Source organism: Pollicipes pollicipes, unplaced genomic scaffold, assembly GCF_011947565.3.
Source record: "Pollicipes pollicipes isolate AB1234 unplaced genomic scaffold, Ppol_2.1 Scaffold_3447;HRSCAF=4054_pilon_pilon_pilon, whole genome shotgun sequence".
In the NCBI taxonomy this organism is placed as follows: domain Eukaryota; kingdom Metazoa; phylum Arthropoda; class Thecostraca; order Pollicipedomorpha; family Pollicipedidae; genus Pollicipes; species Pollicipes pollicipes.
The window spans coordinates 4,460,669-4,484,622 of record NW_023596297.1 but is presented as its reverse complement, the minus strand read 5'-3'; the positions used below and the strand labels follow the sequence as shown (position 1 = coordinate 4,484,622).

General features: G+C 54.8%; 2 protein-coding genes and 2 pseudogenes across 2 annotated transcripts; all 4 read right to left on the bottom strand.

The window, feature by feature from the left end:
• Window positions 1-70: 70 nt before the first annotated feature.
• LOC119091516 (methylmalonic aciduria type A protein, mitochondrial-like) lies at window positions 71-2,655 on the bottom strand (annotated as a pseudogene).
• Window positions 2,627-16,386, bottom strand: LOC119091515 (nuclear pore complex protein Nup54-like; annotated as a pseudogene).
• A 1,499-nt stretch (window positions 16,387-17,885) lies between these two features.
• Window positions 17,886-19,174, bottom strand: LOC119091514 (PR domain zinc finger protein 5; the record flags this gene model as incomplete). The annotated part of the gene is made up of 1 exon (XM_037214322.1): window positions 17,886-19,174. A coding segment is annotated over one exon (423 nt), but the record flags the coding sequence as incomplete, so codon positions are not given.
• A 4-nt stretch (window positions 19,175-19,178) lies between these two features.
• LOC119091513 (oocyte zinc finger protein XlCOF15) lies at window positions 19,179-19,960 on the bottom strand (the record flags this gene model as incomplete). Its single annotated transcript, XM_037214321.1, has 2 exons — window positions 19,956-19,960; window positions 19,179-19,908 (listed from the first exon to the last, which is right to left on the bottom strand). Coding segments are annotated over exons 1-2 (735 nt in total), but the record flags the coding sequence as incomplete, so codon positions are not given.
• Window positions 19,961-23,954: the final 3,994 nt, after the last annotated feature.

Below are 23,954 nucleotides of genomic sequence, written 5' to 3'. Positions count from 1 at the left end.
CGGATCGGGTCAGGCCAGGTCAGCTGTCGGCGTCACGGCGCCGCAGCCGTCCGAGGAAGGCGTCCAGCAGGCGGTCAGCGGCGGCGCCGGGCGGCAGCCGGCCGCGGCGCACGTCCTTCTCAGCCGCGGCAGCAGCGCGCTCACCACGGCGTCGCGCCGGAACGCCGCCACCACCGCCTCCTGGATCTGCGCCCACAGCCAGACGGCCGCTGCCGGCGGCGCCGTGCCGCCAGCTGGCCGTCGGCTGTCATCTGACGCCGGTAGCCCTCCAGCGCGGTCCACAGCTCGGCGAGGCCCTCGCCGGAGCGCGAGGACACGCGCAGCACCGGCGGTTTCCAGCCGGCCTGGCGCGGCCGCACGAACTTGAGCGCCGACAAGTACTCGGCCTGGATGCGGGCGCCGCCGCCACCAGGTCGCCGTCGCTCTGTTGATGACGATGACATCAGCCAGCTCCACGATGCCGCGCTTCAGACCCTGAGCCGGCCGGACGCCCGGTCAGGACACCAGAGCGCGGGAGGCATTGCTACCGCGCTCACCCTCACTGGCGTGGAGGCCTCTATGCCAGTTGGCATCGGAGGCAAACAGGGGCTTCAGCCCGGCTCAATAAGCGAACAAGCATAGCTTCGTTCACGCGGCCCAAAATCTCCCTAGCGAGCCGAGCCCGGCACCCTCGCCCGAGCCCTCGCCGGTCCTCACCTGGAGCTCGTCACCGCCGGCCGGCGCGGCATCAGCAGCACGAACACGCACCATGGTCGGCCACGCCGATCTCCGATGGCGACCCCTGACAACACGGCCTCGCTCAGGCGGCGATCACACGGGCGGTGAGGTGGGCATCAAATGTCCCACACCTCAGCAGCGGCTCACGCAACTCTCGCTGTGGCGCCGGCCTTCAGGCGGCCCGAACGGATGACACGATATGATATCGGCAAAAAGGGGAGCATTCAATTGACACGATATGCGGGAACATTCAAATGGGACTGTGAGGAGAAGGCCGCGAGACGATGACAATCTTTATCCACAGACAATATGAGATGGACAGGAATACCCCACGGCGAGCGATTGCAGAGTACAAACTATTGCGGATCATACTCCAATCTTCATGAAATACTGCCTTTGTCATTTTCTAATTCAAATTATTGCAGATATCTACCCAGCCTATGCACCAGCCAGCAAATGTGAAAGAAGCGTAAGGCTCGCCCGATACCAGCCTTAAGACCCGTCGGTCCCGGGTCGGCCCGCCTGCGGCAGACAGAGCGCTACTCGGCCCTCTGTCACGCACCGACCGTCTCCACGATGATGACGTCATAGCCGGCCAGCTCGCAGAGCAGGATGGTCTCGTTGGTGGACCGCGTGACGCCGCCGAGGTGACCGCGGGTGGGTGACGGCCGGATGTAGGCGGCCGGGTCCACCGTCAGCGGGGATGCATGCGCGTCTTGTCACCCAGCAGCGAGCCTGGCGGGGGTTAAGCAGGGGGGGGGGTTAGGCACGGTGACGACCGTCAGCACGCCTGCAGGCACATACGCAAGTACATGGACGCACGTACGCACGCACGCACACACTAACACACGCACTCTCACAGAACAGCTGAGAGATGGACCGGGACGACAGGACAATGTGTCCCTCTTGTTGCCATGTCAGGAGGAACACCAAATACCTGTGTACACCATTCACTGGAACTTCAGTTTACAGCTTCCATCACCAAAACGTAATTGCTGAATGGCGTGAATTATCTTAAGATGCCGCAGGGGTTTCTCCAGACACAGACGCCTTAGTTCGCTGTCTGCCGAGAAGTGATCGGATATCGGGTACAGTTTACCTCCTGTTGTGCTTGATGACGGATCGACAGCCAGTACAGCCAATCGGTGTCCAGTTGCAGTTAGCTGCTTGCCTAGGCTCTCGATGAAGGTAGATTTTCCGGCGCCAGGTGGTCCAGACAAGCCTGGAACACATAATACCAGCCCATGCAGCAGGTTCTGCATCATGTTTTATGCATGAGGAAAAACATTTTTGCAGTGTGTGCTTAACAGAATATATATTTCATTTAAAAACAAACATGATAAGCATGCTGCCACGTCCACATTAAATTGGTACAATTATCTGACAAATGCAATGATCAGAAAATTTGTTCAGGGCACCATAGTAAGAAATGGATGTTTTAAGCTGTGACTAACATGCTATGCGTAAAATACAATTATGCACTAAAAAAACATTAGTTTGTTGTTCAGTTGGGTACTAAATTAACTAATTAGGAGAAAACTTACCTAATTGGGAGTTAAATGATATAAGACTGGATATCATAACATTTTCAAGCATAACCAGTTAGCACACTAACCTATTCGAAATGACACTGGTGCACCATTCCTCTCCTCTTCTTGCTGCTTTAGGTGTTTGCAACCATTGAAAGCAAGCTTTGAGCAAGCTTTTTCTTATCAGGATTTGATGTTTCTACCAGAGTAATTGACCTAGCTAAGCTGGTTCTGTTCCTTGCACACAGGCCTTCAAAAAGTTCTTCCACCATGAGATCAGTTGCTTTATTGGATGTCTGCCTGCACAGGTATTTTCCAGCATATTTGTGAAATCTATAAGCCCTTAATAATGAGCCTGAATATAAATGCATGTTATGCATTCAGTAATGTTTGATTTTCTTGGTGTTTCTGGAACAGGAAAATAGTGAAACGTGACACATCAGGTTCAAAGTGGATTCAGTTGACAAGTTACATAATTTTTAATCATGACAGAGTACCTGATAACATGAGATTGGGGTGAAAGGCATTTTATCCTCTTAAACCTGGCTATAAATGATGGCACTGGCCTCAAATATTGCAAATATGGCAGACTTCACCTATTACAAATTGAAACTCGTATTCTTCTCGCACTGACTTCAGTTTCTGACATGAGTCTGTTTTTTCACACTGATTAGATGTGCAATATAATCCACTTACAACATGACATGACAGGACTGTCTTCCACCACTAAAAAGAGGACACAGATCCTGAACATGAAGTTTGTGCCAGAAAAAATCTTCTTTTGCAAAAATGGAAAGTGAGACTCCTGTTTTCATATGGTACATGGTATTTGTGATTTCACATTGAGAAATCCCAAGAACTCATAACAAAACCCAGCTTTCAGCTGACTTTTTACCCTGCCAGCAAACCAGTGGCCTCTCCCACAAATGTTCTGGTATATTTACAATCCATGATCTGCTTGGCTTTGGTTCCATCATGTTCTAATGATGGCAGGGCAGCATGCACAGCTGATGTGCATGCAAAGCACCTGTGGCACAAAAATGTGGGCATTTCTTTACATGCAGCAGCAGCAGTAGTTTAACTGGCATAAAGCAACAAACCTGACAAACCACAACCACTTGATGTAAATCACAGCATGACCCGAGTTGGCACAGCCAATGGGCATGGGCTGAACTTCCTATTCATTTGGGGAGACACCAGCCCCTCCAAAGCTCGAGGCGGTGGACAAAAACCAGAAAGAAATTTCGCTTGTCGGCGTATTTTGTGGGGTGGTGCTGCAGTTACTTGTACACAAGCTCGGCTTCACCTCACTTTTCACTTTGTGGAAACCCATGCCCATCAATGTAGCCCAACAATCTTCATATCACTCCCCTCCCCACCCCCCCACACTCCCAAGCCTGAATGCGGGGACGTGCAGCCACGAATTCAAACACCCTACCATGCCCCCCGTACTCCAAAAGTACCCCCAATTGCCCGTTATAACCGCGACCCCACCAGCGTTTAAACACCAGCCGTGGACCACAGTAGCCTACAATTCCCCAGACCTTATCAGCACCGCCAGTGCCGTATTTTGAATCACAAGCGCTATAGTCGAGTGCACCGGCTTGCTCCCATATCCAGTTGTCAGCGGGAAATACCAAGCGGAACCGAAAAATGAGAGCCTACAGAAAGTGAGACGCAGGCCTATGAAACGCAGGCTAGTGTATTTATCGCAGATACGAAGAACAGCCAACAGCAAGCAGCAATGACACCATTGCCATGAGTCGCCCACCACGCATCACCTGCACTTTTACGATCAGAAGACACATACGAATGTAACGTCCAGTCAGCCAGTGAGACACTCCAAAAGTCTACTGCACTTTCAACAGCACTGACACCGCTGTTTGGCTCCCGTAGTGAGGACCTCAGACAGCGGTGTGGACGTAGGCCCGTAACATGGTGGGCCAGTGTAGATAAGTGCATAACCCCAATGGAACGTCGTCAAAGATAACCGACAAACGTGGCACGTCTCAAGATGACATGTCTGGTGACGTAACACGGTCTCATCATGCACTCGCCACAGTGCTGCACATTTCTTCGTCCATACCAAAAAGCCGGCCAGAGCCTGTCCCCCTTACAGCGCGACTGGCAGGCGGCCCTTGGGCCCACAGGCGACCCGCGCGCTGACGAGCGCAGTGTAGTCCCACGCTCGGTCCGGCGGCGGCGGCGGTCAACGACGCGGCCGTGCTCCAGCCCGTGCCGGATGACCTCCAGATCGGCATGTCCGTCCGGATAACGCTGACCAGCTGGCGCAGGCCGTGCTGCTTGGAGCGGCAGCAGCTGGCGGATCTCGTCCTGCCGGCCGGGTCCGTACGTTGCTTGTACCGGTCGACCGCGCATGCAGCACCTGCGTGACTCTGCAGCCGCGGTCTGCGACAGCAGCTCGTTCAGACGGCCCTGGGCAGACGAGCCCGCGTCACGCGTTGTGACTGACACCTGAGGTGCTCGACGTTGGGCGGCCAGGATCAGAGGCGGAGGGAGGCGGGTCATGTGCCCTTACCCGAAACCACAGGTGCTTGCAGCGTGGCGGTCGGGGTCAGAGGCAGAGGGTGGGTGTAACGCACCTTACCTGAGACATAGGTGCTCGGCACCGGGCGATCAAGGTCGGAGGCAGAGGGTGGGTGTCACGCACCTTACCTGAGGACCATAGGTGCTACGGCACCGGGCGTCGGGGGTCGGGGAGGCAGAGGGTAGGTGTCACGCACCTTATCACTGAGACATAGGATGCTCGGCACCGGGCGGTCAGGGTCAGAGGCAGAGAGTGGGTGTCACGCACCTTACCTGAGACCATAGGTGCTCGGCACCGGGCGGTCAGGGTTCAGAGGCGGAGGGTGGGTGTCACGCACCTTACCTGAGGCCATAGGTGCTCGGCACCGGGCGGTCAGGTGTCAGAGGCAGAGAGTGGGTGTCACGCGCCTTACCTGAGGCCATGGGTGCTCGGCACCGGGCGATCAGGGTCGGAGGCAGAGAGTGGGTGTCACGCACCTTATCTGAGACCATAGGTGCTCGGCAGCGGGCGATCAGGTCGTAGGCAGAGAGTGGGTGTCACGCACCTTACCCGAGACCCACAGGTGCTCGGCACAGGGCGATCAGGGTCGGGAGGCAGAGGGTGGGTGGTCACGCACCTTACCACGAGACCATAGGTGCTCGGCACCGGGCGGTCGGGGTCAGAGGCAGAGGGTGGGTGTCACGCACCTTACCTGAGGCCATGGGTGCTCGGCGGCCGGCCGGTCGGTCGGGTCAGAGGCAGAGAGTGGGTGTCACGCACCTTACCTGAGGCCATGGGTGCTCGGCGCCGGGCGGTCAGGGTCAGTGGCAGAGAGGACATGTCACACGTCATACCTGAGAACATGTGTGCTCGGCGCAGGGCGGCCAGGCTCAGAGGCAAAAGTGAAAATATCACGTACCGCGCCCCAGGTGGTACCCCGCACTGGGGTTCCGCCCGGAGTCAAATAAGAGCGAGTCATGAGCGTCGCTGCAGCTGACTCTATCTTGGGGTGCATCCCAGTGCGTGGTCCAACCGACGCTTACAAACACAGCCGGCCGCGACAGCGTACATACGGCGCGGTCGGCGTCAACACACTCCACCCAACCCACTCCCGTCTGACACAGGCGCCTCACGGCCACACTTCGCCGAGACACTACCGCCGGGGCTGGAAAGGGCGTCCAGAGCTGCCGCCGGGGCTTGAGAGGGCGTCACTGAGAACTGCCGCCGGGGATGACAGAGCGTCACTGAGAACTGCCACCGGGGCTGAGAGGGCGTCACTGAGAGCTGCCCCCGGGCTGAGGGGGCGTCACTGAGAGCTGCCGCCGGGGCTGAGAGGGGCGTCACTGAGAGCTGCCGCCGGGGATGAGAGGGCGTCACTGAGAGCTGCTGCCGGGGCTGAGAGGGCGTCACTGAGAACTGCCGCCAGGGCTGAGAGGGCGTCACTGAGGACTGCCGCGGGGCTGAGAGGGTGTCACTGAGAGCTGCCGCCAGGGCTGAGAGGGTGTCAATGCGAGCTGCTGCCGGAGCTGAGAGGGCGTCACTGAGAGCTGCTACCGGGGCTGAGGAGGGCGTCACTGAGAACTGCCGCCAGGGCTGAGAGGACGTCACTAAGAGCTGCTATCGGATTGAGAGGGCATCACTGAGAACTGCCGCCAGGGCTGAGAGGGCGTCACTGAGGACTGCCGCCGGGGCTGAGAGGGTGTCAATGAGAGCTGCCGCCAGGGCTGAGAGGGTGTCAATGCGGAGCTGCCGCCGGGGCTGAGAGGGCGTCACTGAGAGCTGCTGCCGGGGCTGAGAGGGCGTCACTGAGGACTGCCGCCAGGGCTGAGAGGCGTCACTGAGAGCTGCCGCCGGGACAGCTGTACCTTAAACTGCGTGGGCGTGGCCAGCTCGTCCTGCAGCGCCTCCAGCTGGACGCGCAGCCGCTCCTCGTGCGGCTGGATGCTCCAGCCCTGCTTGCGCAGCACCTCCTGACGGACCAGTACCTGGCGAGCGGAGGGCGGGCTGTCAGGCGAGCTGCCCCGGCCCACTCCCGCTCCACGCTCGCCGCCGTCCACGGCCGCCCGGTTAACCCGTGCGGTGTTCTCGCACGAACAGCAGGTGGGACACGACTGGAAAACCCCGCAGCAGCCGGCGCAACTTCGTCGACCATCATCCGAGACAAGGTCACCTCCCACGGCGATCCGTGATGACAGTCGCCATCTCACACGGTGCACCAAGCCAACATTACGACACGATTCGAGATTGCCAAGCCTCCTCCAATTTAGGTTCGCAGGCTTTCCAGTTAAATATGGTGCCCAACGAATCAACTCGAGTCACGTTGTGGGGAGCCGTTTATGAGGCGACTCGAGGGGGTAATATACGTCGCGCGTCGTATTACGGGCCAAGTTCCATGGCAATCAATCGGGAATCGAGCCCCGGCCCTTACAACTCGGCATCCGCGATCCTGCTGAAAAAAACACGAGCACTTAATGAAACGCATGGGACTGAGTTCATGCAGCCGTCGGCCGGTCCGTGATCAGACCTCGCACTGCTCACGCATTCGCCTACCGAGCGCTCCAGTTCAAAGATACACGCACCCCAGGCTGCCCTGCGGCAGCCGATAAACCAGCTGGCACCCGCAGTGTAAAGCGCAACACACCGAGACGACGGTCTCTGACCAACGAACGCCAGGTGTTCTGCGGCCGCAGTCACCCAAGGAAGATTTAACGTGAAGTGTAAATATATGAGGAGTGGGATGCGTATTATAGACACTTTCTTTATTTCGGGAACGAGCGCTTGTTGGCCGATTCAAAAAATGAAATTTCTAAAATGATTTACCAGTGAAACCCAATTTCACCTGTCCTAGCTAAATCACTGCATACTTTATGAAATTACCGTATGCCGCATCTCCGCAATCACCAGCGACGAGTAAACAAACTGATTGCGTACACAATTATCATTATCATTACAAACGTGTAAACAACAACCCCACCCCCGTATTCGCACGCGTCTGCTATCTGCTATCTGCGATCTGCGATCTACGATCTGCGTTCTGCGGTCTGCGGTCCGCGATCTGCGATCTGCGTTCTGCGGTCTGCGGTGCGCTTAACCCCACCTTGAGTATGCGGGTGCGAAAGCTCGAGGTTGCTACGTTTCAGCTGTCCCAGCCGGGCGGCGGTGGGAGGCCTGCGTCTTCTGCAGGCCGGCGATGTCGGAGGCGATCAGGTCCAGCCGGCGCTGCTGGTTCACGCTCTCCTGCTCCTGCCGGCCGCGGTGGGGAGCGCGCTCGGTCCCGAGGCGCATGCGCACCACCAAACTCACCGGCGCAGAACGCCAGCAGACGGGCTAGCGCGCCGACGACGACGTTCAGTGGCACAGACAGCCGGTAACAGGCGGCATCATCTGGCTTACGGGTGTGAGGTGCGGCAATTATTGCGGCTGAATTCGTTTGCTGCACTCATTTTATGGGCTTGTTCAATAGGCAAGCACTTGTAGTGTTACAGACAGTAACACCAAACACCCAGGATTGGCAGCACCACAGCACATATCCGGGCAAGTCACTAAGCGAAGCAGGCCGGTCTCATTTTTAAAACCGACAAAAGCACAGGGATCGAGGGCGACTCCTCAAATGTGCTCGCTTTTCATGTATGGCGTCATATTCGCATGCATGGAAGGAAAACCACTCCCCACGCCATATCTGAGAAGGCCTCCGCCGCGACACATTGCCAAGGTTACCCTGTATTATTTTGCCAACAGATACGACCAAATTACCCCATAGCTCGGGCCCCGGCTCAGGTGAGGTGTTCGTATCCACACAAAAACGACGCGCTTCACGCAAAATTTTACTCAAGCAAGCAAAAAAATCACTCAATAAATACTCATAGCACTGTATAATAATACATAATGCAATAAATACTATATATACATATATATATATATATATATATATATATATATATAATACAATAGCATACAATACCATACAATAGAGCAAAATAAATTCATAGCCCATACAGCATATACAAATTAAATAAAGTGAACACTCAAGCAAATCATTTGTGAGCTCTCTATTAAGAGCGCACGTAGCTTTTCAAATCACGCTTGTTTTGCGTTCGTCGGCAATGCATGGAGGGCAGAGCTTCCGACCCCAGGACGCATAAACCCCCCAAGGACCGCCGCCTGGTGTGCCGGGACACCGACCTGACACTGAATCCTCCTATGCAGCTCCTGGAATCCGATCATCGGTACGGGAATCATGGTTTTCGGGTCAGGGTTATCCTTCTTGGCCTGCTCCCAGATCAGCTTATCGATTCCTGAATCAGGACAAGGTCCACACAAGTCAACACAATTTCCGCGCGTTCGGTTTCGAAAAACGCGTATAAGGCCACTTGGCTGAATCCATTTCAGCCACATGTAAGTGCTTAGCGGCATCAATTGGTCACAGCATTCAGAGACTACATGGTAAAAGCTCGTGGACATATTCATGGACTCATAACAAAATACACAATGCGTCACGAGGGCGTCTTACGGCCCACGGGCAGAGGGAGATCGGACTCCACGTGCCGCAGGCGATACCTGAAGGAAGCGCACCAACAGCCGAAACATTCGACTGGCGACCTGTCGCCGGACGGGCGAGGGGTGGTACGTACCGGCAGGTGGGTTGTCCAGGTAGAGCTGCAGCTGCTCGGCGGAGGGGGGCCACCAGGGGCGCACAGCTCCTCCAGCGCCAGCGCCGCCAACTGAGTGCGCTGGGCCGGCGCCGCCAGGTGGCTGTGAAGGTCAGAGGCTGGCACGCGCCGGACCCGCACCTGCCGAGACGGGTGATGACAGGTCAGCACACGCCCAACACGCCAGGTCGAGGTCACGACACACCGACGGCGCCGTCACTATCAGGTCATGTGTGAGCGTCAGCAGCACCATCAGGTCACCGCACCGTCAGGTCACCGCACCGTTAGGTCACGGCACTGTCAGGTCACCGCACCGTCAGGCCACGGCACAGTCAGGTTACAGGCACCGTCAGTCCACCGCACCGTTAGGTCACGGCACCGTCAGGCCACGGCACCATCAGGTCACCGCACCGTTAGGTCACGGCACTGTCAGGTCACCGCACCGTCAGGCCACGGCACAGTCAGGTTACAGCACCGTCAGTCCACCGCACCGTTAGGTCACGGCACCGTCAGGCCACGGCACCATCAGGTCACCGCACCGTTAGGTCACGGCACCGTCAGGCCACGGCACCATCAGGTCACCGCACCGTTAGGTCACGGCACCGTCAGGCCACGGCACCATCAGGTCACCGCACCGTTAGGCCACGGCACCGTCAGGTCATGGCACCGTCAGGCCGCGACACCGTCAGGCCACGGCACTGTCAGGTCACCGTACCGTCAGGCCACGGCACAGTTAGGCCACGGCACCGTCAGGCCACGGCACAGTCAGGCCACGGCACCGTCAGGCCACGGCACCATCAGGCCACGGCACCGTCAGGCCACGGCACCGTCAGGTTACAGCACAGTCAGGTCGCGGCACTCAAATCATGTAATATCGAGGCGGAGATGTGACGGCATACGCTCCTTCATAACATAATGTTGCTGCTCCGTCTTGGACTGGGAGCACGCTGTGCTTGAAAGTAATAACAGCATTCGAGCCCGGTATTCTGCGATTCTTGCTGCTATGTAAACTGACATGCATCACGTGGAACTTTGCGCTTAACAGTGTTCCAGTGAAACTGTAAGCTGAGTCCTCATGACCTATGGCAGGTCATCAGGCAAACGGAAGCTGAGCAACGACAGAATATCATAGCAAGGTCCCTGATGGCTTCTTACTCGTCGCTGCAGGCACGCCATGGACCACGAAGCGCGAGGCGAAATCAGTCAGCCATTGACAAATGCTAGGTACTGGTGCGGTGTGATTGCGCCGTGCGGCCGAGAAGGGGAGTATCGCTGGGGCCAGCGGGACCTCAGGCAGTGGGCCAGCATGCAAGGCAGCATGCAGCTATGGTCTGGCAATGCATGTGCTCAATGCTACAGTATAGTGTTGTTCACTTCACGACGTATCAAATAAAAATGTCGGGTTGCTCAATGTCCCGAGTCAAAGTCTTGCGCGGCATGCGCAATCCATGAAGCATAACGTCCGGTGCCCACAGAATGCCTGAGAATGTCTGATCACTTCGCGCGAATTGCACTTGAGCATTAAGTTTCGTAATCTACATTTGAATGAAATGTCAGCCTGCATTTCGAACGCTCACGAGTCGCATGTCGGCTTTCCACGTTCTGAGAGAAGTATGCGAAAACGCAAGCCACCAGAAGATCCCTTTGCATTGGCTCATTCGAGAAGATCCCTTCCCAGTGGCCCATTCATCTGACCCGGCTGCGCACCGCCGAAACTGTGGGACGGAACTGGCGCCGGTGGCTCCGGCCGCTACACTTACCGTTGGGACTGCGCTCCTGCACGTAGATCTGCACCTCGGTCTTGTCCGGGCCCGTGGCGCGCACGCTATCCACACAGACAGAGAGCGAGGCGGCGCCACCGAGCAGGCCCGTCACCGCGGCCACGATCTGCTGCTGGCCGCTCCTGGGGGAGGGAGGGGGGGGGGGGCGTCACACGGAGAGGGAGGCGGACCCGTCACCGCGGCCACGATCTGCTGCTGGCCGCTCCTGGGGGGGGCGTCACACGGAGAGGGAGGCGGACCAGTCACCGCGGCCACGATCTGCTGCTAGCCGCTCCTCGGAGTGGGGGCGAGCGTCGGCCGGAGAGGGAGGCAGACACCGTGTGCACAGCCCGCTGTGAACCACCCGGATGCGGGGGAGCGGTCAGAGTTGAGGAAGACGCGTCAGCCTTCGCCAGGAGGGCGGGACCGGCATACGCAGACAGACCGACTGCGAGCACGCTTTTCCACGCTTCGACCCTAGTCCACGTGGCGTTGCAAGTGTCGATGCATCGAAGTTGCACATGAAGAATTGCGACACCACGAATAGTATCGACTCAAAGGCACAACACCGCAAATATCATGCGCATATTGCAGCTGTCTGGCGAGCGGCTAGCATTTCACGTAGTTATAACGCATGTGTACTACTAACAGTCACATCTGTACATGCAGTCACATCAACAGGCCACACAAATATCAACAGTCGGCGGAGGACGGACACAGGGAACAGTGTGTGGGCAACAGGCGGCAGTGATAATAAGGTCCGAATTTCAGTAAACAGAACACGCGCGGAGACGGCAGCAGTGGGCACGCAGCCAGCTGAGCGGGCCGGGACCACCACGTGAGTCACCAAATCCCGGCACTCCGATGGCGCATGCCCGCGCCGCTGGTGGTCAGTTCGGCTGATGTCACGCACGCCCGTGCGATCCCACTGAGTGGTGACGCGCGCTCACCTGACGTCGGCCCTGATGACGTCACACCAGCTGACGTCCGTTACCGTTTGAGTGGTGACGCGCGCTCACCTGACGTCGGCCTCCTTCTTGTTGAGGCGCATCACCACCAGGCCGTTCTCGTTCTTGGCGGTCGGCAGACGCGCGTACCCGACCGCCTTCATCAGGCAGAACGGGTTGTCGGCGCCGAAGTCGACGGCTGGCCGGCCAACGGCATAAAATCCTGCCGGCGGCGCAGCGTCAGCGCTGGCGAGCCGGCGCCGGGAGACGACCGCGACCCGACCGTCACCCATAGCCGTGACACTTCGGGACGTGTCGGGAGGTCACGCGTGTCATCGCACCGAGAGCGTGCCACCTGGCGAGCGCTGTGGTGTCGAGTGGAGCCGCCTGACTGTATGACAACGGGCTTTTGAAGCATGGCAAAATGAACACGGCCCAGTCAAACAAACGCATCCGAAAAAGCAGTCTTCTGGCCCACCCGCCCACGCCCCCCCCCCCCCCCCCCCACACACACACAAGGAGACAATCAGCCGGCCAACCGCCTCCCGCCTATCACCTTTGCCGACGCCCCACTTGGCCTGCAGCTGGTTCCACTTGGTCAGAATTGCGTCCCGTTCGTCTCCATAGTACGACACGTTCAGTATGGCGCTGTAGAGGGCTTGCGTCTGCTGCTGCTCAGCCGCCTGTTGTTGCTGTTGCTGCTGTTGTTGCTGCTGTTGCTGCTGCTGCGCTCCGAAGCCACCGAAGCCGCCGGATTGGCCGAGTCCCATAAAGCCTTTAACACAGGAGAACGCTGGCCGTTACAGCAATGTGCCAGCCGCGAACTTCCAAGCTCACAGACGTGGTTTAGATGTGGCACAATGATCAGGTGGCATCATGCTTCTCCTTTTGACAGCAGTGCATGCCGCTAAACACGCGCACTGCGGGACGTTCCTGCGGGGGAACTAAAAGGTACACAATACAGCTGGCTCTTAAATTCCAGGGCACAACTGTACAGTACGTACGTGCGTGCTGTACACGTACGTTTGGAAGCCACGAAACACACATGGGGATGCATAGAACTCACAATCCCACGAAATCCACCATCCCACAGACACATTCAAGCCTTCGTTCTCCACCATCAAGGCACATCAGACCACACACAGCAGAAATCGAAACTCTGCACTGTCTGTCCCGCAGGACGGTCCAATAGCCGGTGTACGCCGGAAGATATTACCAAACCTCCAGTGACGCGCTCCGCCAGTGGCTCACGAAATCCTGCGTCTCTCATACGACACCAACACACCTACGCAGGCCGCTGAGCGAAAAGACGATTAGTGGGCCTACGCAATACCCGCAATTTGTGGGCCTCCGCCACACCCGCAACTGGTGGGCCCCCGCAACACCCGCAATTGGTGGGCCTCCGCAACACCCGCAATTGGTGGGCCTCCGCAACACCCGCAACTGGTGGACCTCCACAACACCCGCAATTGGTGGGCCTCCGCAACACCCGCAATTGGTGGGCTTGCGCAACACCCGCAATTGGCGGGCCTCTGGAACACCCGCAATTAGTGGGCCTCCACAACACCCGCAATTAGTGGGCCTCCGCAACACCCTGCAATTGGCGGGCCTCTGGAACACCCGCAAATAGTGGGCCTCCGCAATACCCGCAATTAGTGGGTCTCCGCAACACCTGCAATTGGTGGGCTTCTGCAACACCCGCAATTAGTGGGCCTCCGCAACACCTGCAATTAGTGGGCTTCCGCAACACCCGCAATTGGTGGGCCTTTGGAACACCCGTTATTGGTGGGCCTCCACAACACCCGCAATTAGTGGGTCTTTGGAACACCCATAATTGGTGGGCCTCCACAACACCCGCAATTAGTGGGCCTACGAACACAAGAAGGCGAAGCTTGGGACCATAGCCAGCCACGCGCCGTAACGTATCACGAGCACTACCAAAATATGCCACCGGCAAATCTACTCGGACATGACGGCCGCGGCAAACCTTAAAAGTGGCAAAGTTTCTGAGAAGTCCAAGGTCTGATTTCCTTGAACAAAACCTCTACTCGGTGGATTCTTAATAGACAAAACTGTTGTGGACCGCTCTTCCACACCACTCTGATGCTACCGGCAAAAGTTTTGCGATCAAAACTTAAAAAACCAATGTTCCATGGCTGAGAAGCATTTAGTTAACTTCAACAGGCATGTTGCCAGCAGAGTCATGTCACATGGTGGATTGTCCGTGGCACATTCGACATTTGGCGATAATACAGCACAGTAGTTTTGTCAGGAAAGGTAGCTCACATTATGAATATCAGTTCAGTTTTAGCGCAGAACGATTGAGCATACCACTACGTCACCCAAGACTGAACGCATGTCACCAGGGGGAGAGTATCTCTCACTTGGGCCGGTCGTCGTGGTGAATGGTTTGCCAAAGCTGAGTCCCGCAGTGGCGGCGGGTGCCGCGGCGCCGAAACTGAACCCTGCCGCCGCGGACGAGGCAGGCGTGCCGAAACTGAACCCTGTCGCCGCTGACGAGGCAGGCGCGCCGAAACTGAATCCCGGCGCAGCTGATGATGCAGGTGTACCGAAGCTGAAACCTGTGGAAGCTCCAGATGCCGGGGTGCCAAAGCTGAAACCAGTGGAGGCTGAAGATGCTGGCGCCCCAAAGCTGAAACCAGTGCCAACAGAAGATGCGGGTGCTCCAAAGCTGAGGGCAGTGCCAGCTGAAGATGCAGGTGCTCCGAAGCTGAAGCCTGTGGCAGCTGTTGATGCCGGTGTGCCAAAGCTGAGGCCGGCAGTTGGGACAGCTGCTGCTGGGGTGCCAAAGCCTCCAAATCCTGTACTGGCGGTTGGCTGGCCAAAAGTGACACCTGATGGACAGGAGTGCACAAAAGCTTACACAGGTTACAAATGTGATGAAAAATACAGAGCTCACAATGGGCCATTGTACACTGTCTGTGTGCAATATCACTTATTGTATATGTCATGACATGGTTGCCTATAAAAATCAAAATATAACCTTCCATATTCCAGAAGTCAAACATTACACATACAAGGTGCATAGATGATGCAACACCTTAAAGTACATTAACAAACTGGCTTTAACAGCTACTCAGCCAGGAGAATTTAGCTCCCATCATCTGTCATCTCACTTTTTGTTGTTGTAGTTGTGCCAAACCCTGCAACTGAAGGGGTTGAAGCTGAGCCAAACAGAGACCCTGTAACAGGTTGGATGGTCAACAAATATCCAGCAACAAATTGCATATATTTACTGAAGTAATGCCTTCCCAGTAAATGTAAGAAGACCATAACAAACAAAAGATATAAAAATGTGCAAACAGGGTTGGCGGGTTACAACAACACTTCACCTGGCTGAATTGGCAAAACTAAAGCTCGCTGGATTTGTTCATGGCTCAAAGTGCATTGATGTACGTAAGTAGTTACTGACATAATATCAATACTTGCTATATATAAAACTATCATCTGATAAAGCTCTTACACAAAATGGGTGACATTCATTACCACATACAACTTTGAGGACTTGCTAATTCTATCATGCCAACTCTCAGTAAGTTCATTGTCACAAACAGCTCACCAATTCACTTACCAGAGGGAGCTGATGAGGCTGCACCAAAGCCTCCAAATCCACCAAAAGCCATGGTTGTGTTTCCTTACTTCAAAAGGGAGACCTGCAGACAATAGCATGGGCATTCAGCAGAGATGTGACTTGGCAAAAACATCGGTTTTAAAGGTCTCTTCTCAAATATCACCAAAGCTTTTAACAGCAGGGCATCTCTCAATGGCCTAATATGATGGGCACATTCACAACTCACAACACAGGATGGGCAACTCAGTCTGATACAGCATGGGCACATGAATACACAGCATATTCTATAGCCAAAAATATCCCCTAGTCTTGGTCATGGTCTGAATCACATTCAGCCCCACCCCCTCACAAGATCTCAACAAAAATTTATCCATTTCAATGTTTTGGTTGAAAAATTGCTAAAAAACATCCATGACTGCTTAAAATTGTAGGGATATAAAGGCAAGTGGATCATTGTAACGGACACTGTGTTAATAGCAATACTTTATAACGGGGCAAGGGACACTATGTGCATAAACGGCTACCGTGTCCATAACAATACAGTGTTAAGCCAGGCTTAGTAAAGGGGCAAAATCTATGCACCCTAGATTCTGGTAAACACGCACGCGCATCCACACCGTCCGCCGTAAACGGTTTAAATGTAAATGACGGCAGCTATCAACGCTCACATCTAAAGCTATCTAACGAAAGACGCGGGTTGTAGACAAACTTAACGCAGAAAAGACAGCTTTGCCTGCTTACCTTGTGCTACACGCCACTATATTAAAATAATCGTACAACTCCTCATTCCTGCAAGGTAACGCATTCTTTCTGGTGCATTCATTTCAGCTGCAAATATGCCGGAACGTGGTAAGACTCACATCGCAGCTCATCAGAACCACCATCTTCCTCATTAGCATTTCTTAAAGAAGGCAATTTCTAATGCTTCTAGACGAAAATGAACACTGAAACAGAACTGCTTCGTTACTGCACTACGAAGCAGGGGCGAAGTTTCGCAAACGAGTTGAGAGATGGGGCTAAGAAGTGAAAAAATGAGACAACCTTGCTCAAAATGTCTCGTCAAACAGTTTCTTCGTCAGATTTGGCCCAGTTTCTTCTCAAAGTTCGGGTGCTGCAGTCCACCCAACCGAATACGCACTTCAGCGCCCCTGGTAAGAAATACGAAGCTTCACCGCAGCCCGGAAGGGCTTCTAAAGCCTCACAAAACGGGCAACAGGCATAAAATATGATCCCGAACAAAGGCATACTTTCGCAGAACGGGTTGGGGCGGGGAGCAGTAAAAAAAATAAAGCAACACACCCAAAAGTCCGACAAGCGAGGCTCTCCGCGGATTTGGCTACTTTCCTCTAAAAGTTGGGGGGCTGAAGGAAATCCCGACCCTGAGGCTAAGTCTTCAAGGGTTCTCAAACGGCAGGGATCATTTGATGACGAAAAGAAAATCATCCTGGCCAAAAGGGACCCCTGTGACACAATCTGGCACACCCGGGCAACGGTCTGATGTTGCAATTATAATCTAACATACGACGGTAAAAGCAACTGCTATTGTTGCAAGTTAATAGTGTGTAGATCAGCTCGACCTACCTGTTTCTGGAACTTACTCAGCGCCATTCAGTAAAAAAGAGAAATCTCGATGGACGCAGATCGCCGACATACTCAGCAGCAGGAAAAAACGACGGCGGTGCAAAGGGTCGAAAACCAGAGTCTCTTTTCGCTTTGATTTGCAGGAAAGGGCGCGACGTTTGGAGTTCGGCTCGCCAAGATCTGACTGAACGCGAACTCCTCTGCTGTCAGCATCTAGCACTTTGTTGTCCGCGAAATTAGCGATTTATTAATCCAGCCTACAGACTTTTGGTCGCTGCATCTGTCGTGCATCAACTTACCAAAAACCACAAACATTTTAAAATCATGTGACGTCAGTATACATTGCTTCAAAAGCTGCTAGCAGGGGCAACGGAAGTTCTGTCAAGCCAGGGGGAAACACTGTCAGCAATTTCTTTTCAGACATTGCTGGGTCCAGCCCCACTCCTTTCCAGTTACCGCGCTCCTGACCGTTAGCGCTAATCAGCATCAGCTCGGGTCAGATTCGGCATTCCCCAGCGAGCCCGGTTGGTCCGCATCTAGCGCGATCCCAGTAACTGTCGGCAGACTTTGTGGCAAATGTCCTCTAAATTTAAGTGAGCTGCCACTGCCAAGTACAAACGACATATTTCAGAGAAGGCAATTCAGAATTGCGAAAATGCGTTCATTTCATCCCAGAGACGTACGTCGGTGAGATTCGTCACGTGACTGAACACCACTCTTTGAACGGCAACACAATTACAGTACATCGCACACCACATCAGTTTTGTTGGCACACATCGCAGGACAGTGGTCGTAAACGTAAAGACGTGGCCATCAATTTTCCGTTTCAGACCAGAGGATTCCTTTATGGAGGACGCAATACCAACAAACGTTCCCATCACCAATAAATACGGCCTAAGCACTATGACCGGGCTCACGCGTGCGCTAATCAACGCGTCATCTGAATTTATTCGGACTGGATGACAGCATAGGAACCTACATAGTGCCGACGCGACGCCCCCGTTTATGCATATTACCTGCTCAGCCAATGATCTACCTCACAGCGCTGGGCGATCTGAGCCCGAAACAGTTATCTGGTACGGCATTGGACGACTTACACCCGGTCAAGACGACACTAATGCATCACAGTCCTAGACCTCTACTAATCGCAATCCAAATCCAATCCGTCCAAAGCAGCCTGTCAGAGATCACAAAGTTGGCAGAGACCGCCAGAAGGCGACGGTTTCCAGTCTCCAGCAGCCCGAGGTCGAAACGAATGCGACATGAGTCACTCCTGATGCCGAGGGGCGGGTGCCCGCACTCCAGTACACATGTAGAAAACCACTGGAACATACCATTCACGTTTAGACAGTGTCGCGCGACACGAATAACTACACCAGTCAGCCCATGTCACGAGCCCGCGCGGCCCGTCGTCATGGAGGGAGCTGTTTCCACCGGCGCTCGCGCTCCTCAGAACGTATAGTGCGGGAAGGCCAGCAGGAAGGGCGCGTGAGCCAGCTCCTGCGTGTTGGGACAAGCGGCCGGAGCGTAGTCCGCGACGGGGGCCGGCTCTGGCTCCGGCTCTGGCTCGGCCACCGGGTCCGGCTCCGGCTCCGGCTCGGCCGCTTCATGCACGCGCTGGACGTGCGCCTTGAGCGTCTGTTGGCGCGTGAAGCCGCGCCGGCACAGGTGGCACTGGAAGGAGCGCGGCTTGTTGTTCATCACGCGCGCCGGGCTGGCCAGCACGCGGTCGTGCGCCTTCTTCATGTGCGCACGCAGCACGTTTGGCCGCCGGAAGGGTTTCATGCACATCTCGCACTGATGGCGCGCCGCGTCGCGCACCAGCGGCTTGTGGCGCTGCGCGTGCGCCTGGTACTTAGCCTGGTCGGCGAAAAAACTTGAGACAGGTGGGACACTGCACTTTGGCAGGGTCGGCGTGCTGGCGCTCGTGCTGGCGTAGCAGCTCGCGTCGAGGCAGCACCTTAGGGCACAGCTGACACGCCTGGCCGGGCCCAGACGCGTGCTTTTCCATGTGCGCGTCCAGCTTGTCCTTGCGGCGGAAGCGGCGAGCACAGATGGCGCAGGCAAACGACTTCTCGTCGGCGTGCACCAGCATGTGCCGCTGCAACTTCTCCTTGATGGAGAACTGCAGACCGCACTTCTCGCAGATCATGGGCTTCTCGCCAGTATGCTGCAGCTTGTGCGTCTCCAGGTGGTCCAGCCGGTTGAAGCCGCGCTCACACACATCGCACGTGAACCGCTTCTCCTGCGCGTGCACTCGCTTGTGCATGGTGAAGTTGGAGTGCAAGCTGAAGCGCATGCCACAGATGTCGCACTGAAACGGCTGGTCGCCCGAGTGCACACGCTGGTGCTGCACCAGGTACTCGCGCCGGTTGAAGCCCTTCTGACATGTCTGGCACACGTACGGTCGGACGGCGGCGTGCGTCAGCTGGTGGCGGCGCAGCCGGTCCAGCCGAGGGAAGCTCTTGTCGCACTGCTCGCACGGATACCGCACGCCCGCGTGGCTCAGCAGGTGCTTGTTCAACACGCGCCGCGTGCTGAACGCCTTCTGACAGACGTCGCAGGCGTACGGCAGCGGGTCGTCCACCGTCTCGCCGACTCCGCGTCTGCGGTCCGAGTCGACGATGACGACGTCGTAGCCGGTGGCGGCTGCGGCATCGGCGGCGGCGGCAGCGGCGGGGGCGGCTCCGGAGGCGCCGCAACCGACTCCGGAGCTATCACCTGCGGCGGCGGCGGCGGGGGGCGGCGGGGCGGGCAGCGTCACGGCTCCCACCTCCAGCACCACGCCGTCGCCTGACAGCACAAAGCGGCCCTGCACGCTGTGCTCGTGCGCGCGGAACAGGTCCACCTGCCCGTCGCAGAGCTTGCAGACGCTGTGCTCTGGCTGGCCGGCGTCGTCGGCCAGTCGGAAGCGCAGCACCAGCTTGTCGCCGTCCGAGTTGACGCTGCCGTAGAGGACGCGCGCGCCGCGGCCGGCCGCCGCCAGCTCGGCCGGCGCGAACGCCAGGTCGAGCGCGTCGCGACCGGCGGCCGACACCTCCAGCTCGGCAGGCGCCGCGAACGGTCCGTCCAGCAGCAGGTGCGCGTCCAGCAGAGGATCAGGCCGCGCGCCCAGCTGGTCAGGCTCGTGGCGCGCCAGCGGCGGCAGCAGCTCGTCCACGCCCGGCCACAGGTCGCGGTACGGCAGCGGCTCGTAGTGCAGCTCCTGGCCGGCGTCGCCCATCGCTGCGACCGTCGGCCGCCTCCCAGTCTTGATGCTACAAATCCGTTGCTCAGCACTGCTCGCGTCAGGCCTTCAGCGCCGTTCGGCCCAGGCCCTCAGCACTGCTTGCGTCCGGCCGCCAGCGCCGCTCAGGTCAGGCCCTCAGCGCCGTGGCACTCGGCAGCCAGCTGTCGGCTACTAGGCCCAGCATGCTGATGTTCAGCCCAAGTGCAGAGCTTTGTAATTGCAGAAATTACACTCTGCAGCCTTGCAACACTGGACTTCTATCTTATTCTTGTGGTGTTTGCACCAATTCTGGCACCACTTTCACCATACACAACCCTCAGCTCAGGACACTAAATATCAGCAATGTCATGTCCTCCTAGAGTATGGCAAAACTTGGTCTTCATACAGTGGTGCTTTTCCTCTTTCAACAGACAGCTGAGCTTTACACAATGACCCTGAGCTCTCGATCAGCAATGACTGGAGGTATTTTGGCTCTGGTCAGCAATGCTTTGACCACAACCAGATGTCAACCCAAGTTCATTGCCACCTGGAATACCACGTTTGTAAATGTCAGCAAAATATACTAGCACATAATGTGCTACATTTAATTGTACCATCATTAAGTGGATGTCATGGAAAATGCATCATTGCCACAAATGACCACATTTTACACATGCAAGCATGAAAAAACAGAGTAGAACAGTGCTTATGTTGCTCGCTCTGAACTGCATGATTTTTGTTGAGTATAAAAAATCTGCTATAGACAGTAAGACCTAGAACCATTGTAAGAATTTGACCATGTTTATTCTGTGGCAGACATATAATCTCAACATCCCATAACACTGATCATATACTCAACCAAATTGTATACCTTGCACCTTATACCTTGCATTATTCATGTTGTTATAGACCATTTGGGCCTGTGGTGTATAAGTTCATCATGACATAATTGCATTATCAAAACTGCATGCCATACAGAATGCATGATTTTGTGAATTTCTTACAAACAAAATGCCAGTGCTAGGTGACAAGGAAATCACTGGATACATAAAAGCAACAAAATAGCAAGTGCCAACACCTTAATACATTATCCTGTGCCTGATGTATTCTATTAAAATTGCTATCCAACATTTAATCTGGTGTTCAAAATATCCAACTGCCAACATGCCAGGCAAACAGGATGCTGGTGAAATGAAAACAAGCATCATGCAATGCAATTATCAGGAGGCAATATGACATAGTTCCTGCAATGTTGATACTATCGGCCCCAAGTACCGGAGGTGATGAGAGGACACCAAGGGAAGCTCAGAAAACCTCGAGCTAGGACTCTCATCCGTCGTAACTCATTCAGCATGCAGGTTGTCAACAACTGGAATGCTCTTCCACACCCCGTCCTGTCGTCGACCTCATTTGAACAGTTCAAGTCTAGGCTTGTCATGTACAACGTCCCACACTGAATCTTCCCATAATTTGAGACTGTTTGGTTACCGGACCGGGAACCTGACGAGACCGGACCTACAGGCCTAGTGGCCTTTTACAGTTCCCGATCACCATAAGGTAAGGTAAGCATTGAGAGAAAAAGGTCATGTCACACTCCTAACCATGAAAAAGCGGCTTTTTTTTACTTGGTACCTGTATTGCCGACGGTGGGGAGAGAGCTACGCTGGCTGCAGGGTTCCTGTACTGCCATGATGGAGAAATGCTGTTAGGTATCAGCCGACGTAGTGACGTCACTGAAAATGGGTTTGCATCGATCTGGGTTCTTTTGGGCCGACTGAAGGCTACAAGGCATTTGCTAGCGATATGATGTCACTGGTATTCGACTGGATATGTGACGTCACTGGTTGTGAGGCTTTAGGGCTCTTTTGGGTGCAATGAATGCCGTAAAGCATCACCTGACGATATGTCGTCGCTGGTATTCAATGAAACATCAGGCGCAACGGGCCTTATTCCATCTTTACCTTTCGTACCTGTCTGCTGCAAGCATTTGCGTGCCGAATAAAAGCTTGACCGAATCACCTGAATGTGTGACGTCACCAATCACCACTTAATACGAGTGCACTTAGGCCCCACGGCCGCGGTGTATCATGTTCCGTGAAATATCACTGGGTATCGTGACGTCAGTGATATTCGACTAAATATTGGTCGCAACAGGTCAAGGTTCATCTTTAGCTTCGTACCTGTCTACTGCAAGCACTGGCGTGATGAATAAAAGCTACCAAATCACGTGAGTGTGTGACGTCACTGGTCATGCATTTTTATGGATCATTGGGGGCCAACTGAGGGCCGTAAAGCATAGCCTAATGATGTGACGTCACTGGCATTCGACTGTGTGTGATGTCACTTGTGATCAGATTTTACGGCCTCTTTTGGGCCGACGAAAGGTCATACTACATTAACTGAAGATGTGCCGTCACTGGTATCCGAATACAATTCAGGCGGCCATGGCCATGCTCCATCTTTACCTTTGGTACCTGTCCATTGCAAGTATTTGAATGCTGAAGGAAGGGTCTGCCGAATTACCTGAGTGTGTAACGTCACTAACCATTAATTTGTATAGACTGTTTTGAACCCACTGTAAGCCATACCACATCAGCTGACCATATGACGTCACCGGTTTTCGTCTAGGTGTCATGCGCAACAGGCCATGCTCTATCTTTGCCTTTCGTACCTGTTTACTGCAAGCATTCGCGTGCTATATCAAGGTGATGCTGAACCATCTGAGTGCGTGACGTCACTGGTCATGAGTTTATACAGGTTCACTTGGGCAGCCCAATGCAACAAAGCATCATATCCTGTAAAGCATCGCGGGGATGATATGACGTCACTGGTATTCGACTCAACATCAGGCTCAACAGGCCATGTTCCATCTTTACCTTTCGTACCTGTCTACTGCAAGCATTCGCGTGTTATATCACGTCATTGGTTAAGAGTTCTTACGGGCTCTTTTCAACCCCCTATATGGTATAATGCTTCAGTTGACGATATGATGTCACTGGTGTTCGACTTAGAATCAGGCACAACATGTCATGTTCCATCTTTGCCTTTCGCACCTGTTAAAGTATTGGCGAGCCTAATGATGGCTCTGCCGAATCACCTGAGTGCGTCATCATGAGTTTTTACAGGCTATTGTTGGCCGGGAAAGCCATTAGGCATCATCTAACGATATGTCGTCACTGGTAATCCACTAAGTGTGTGACGCCATTGGTCATGAGTTTTCCCGCGCCTTTTTGGGCCGACTTAAGGCCATTAGGCATCAGGTAACGATATGACGTCACTGGTATTCAATTAAGCATCAGATACAATATGTCATGTTTCATCTTTACCTTCCGCACCTATCTACTGCAAGTATTCGCGCGCCACATAAAGGCTCTGCCCAATCACCTGAGCGTGTGGTGTGACTGGTTATGAGTTTACGCGGGTTTACCCGGGCTGACTGAAGGG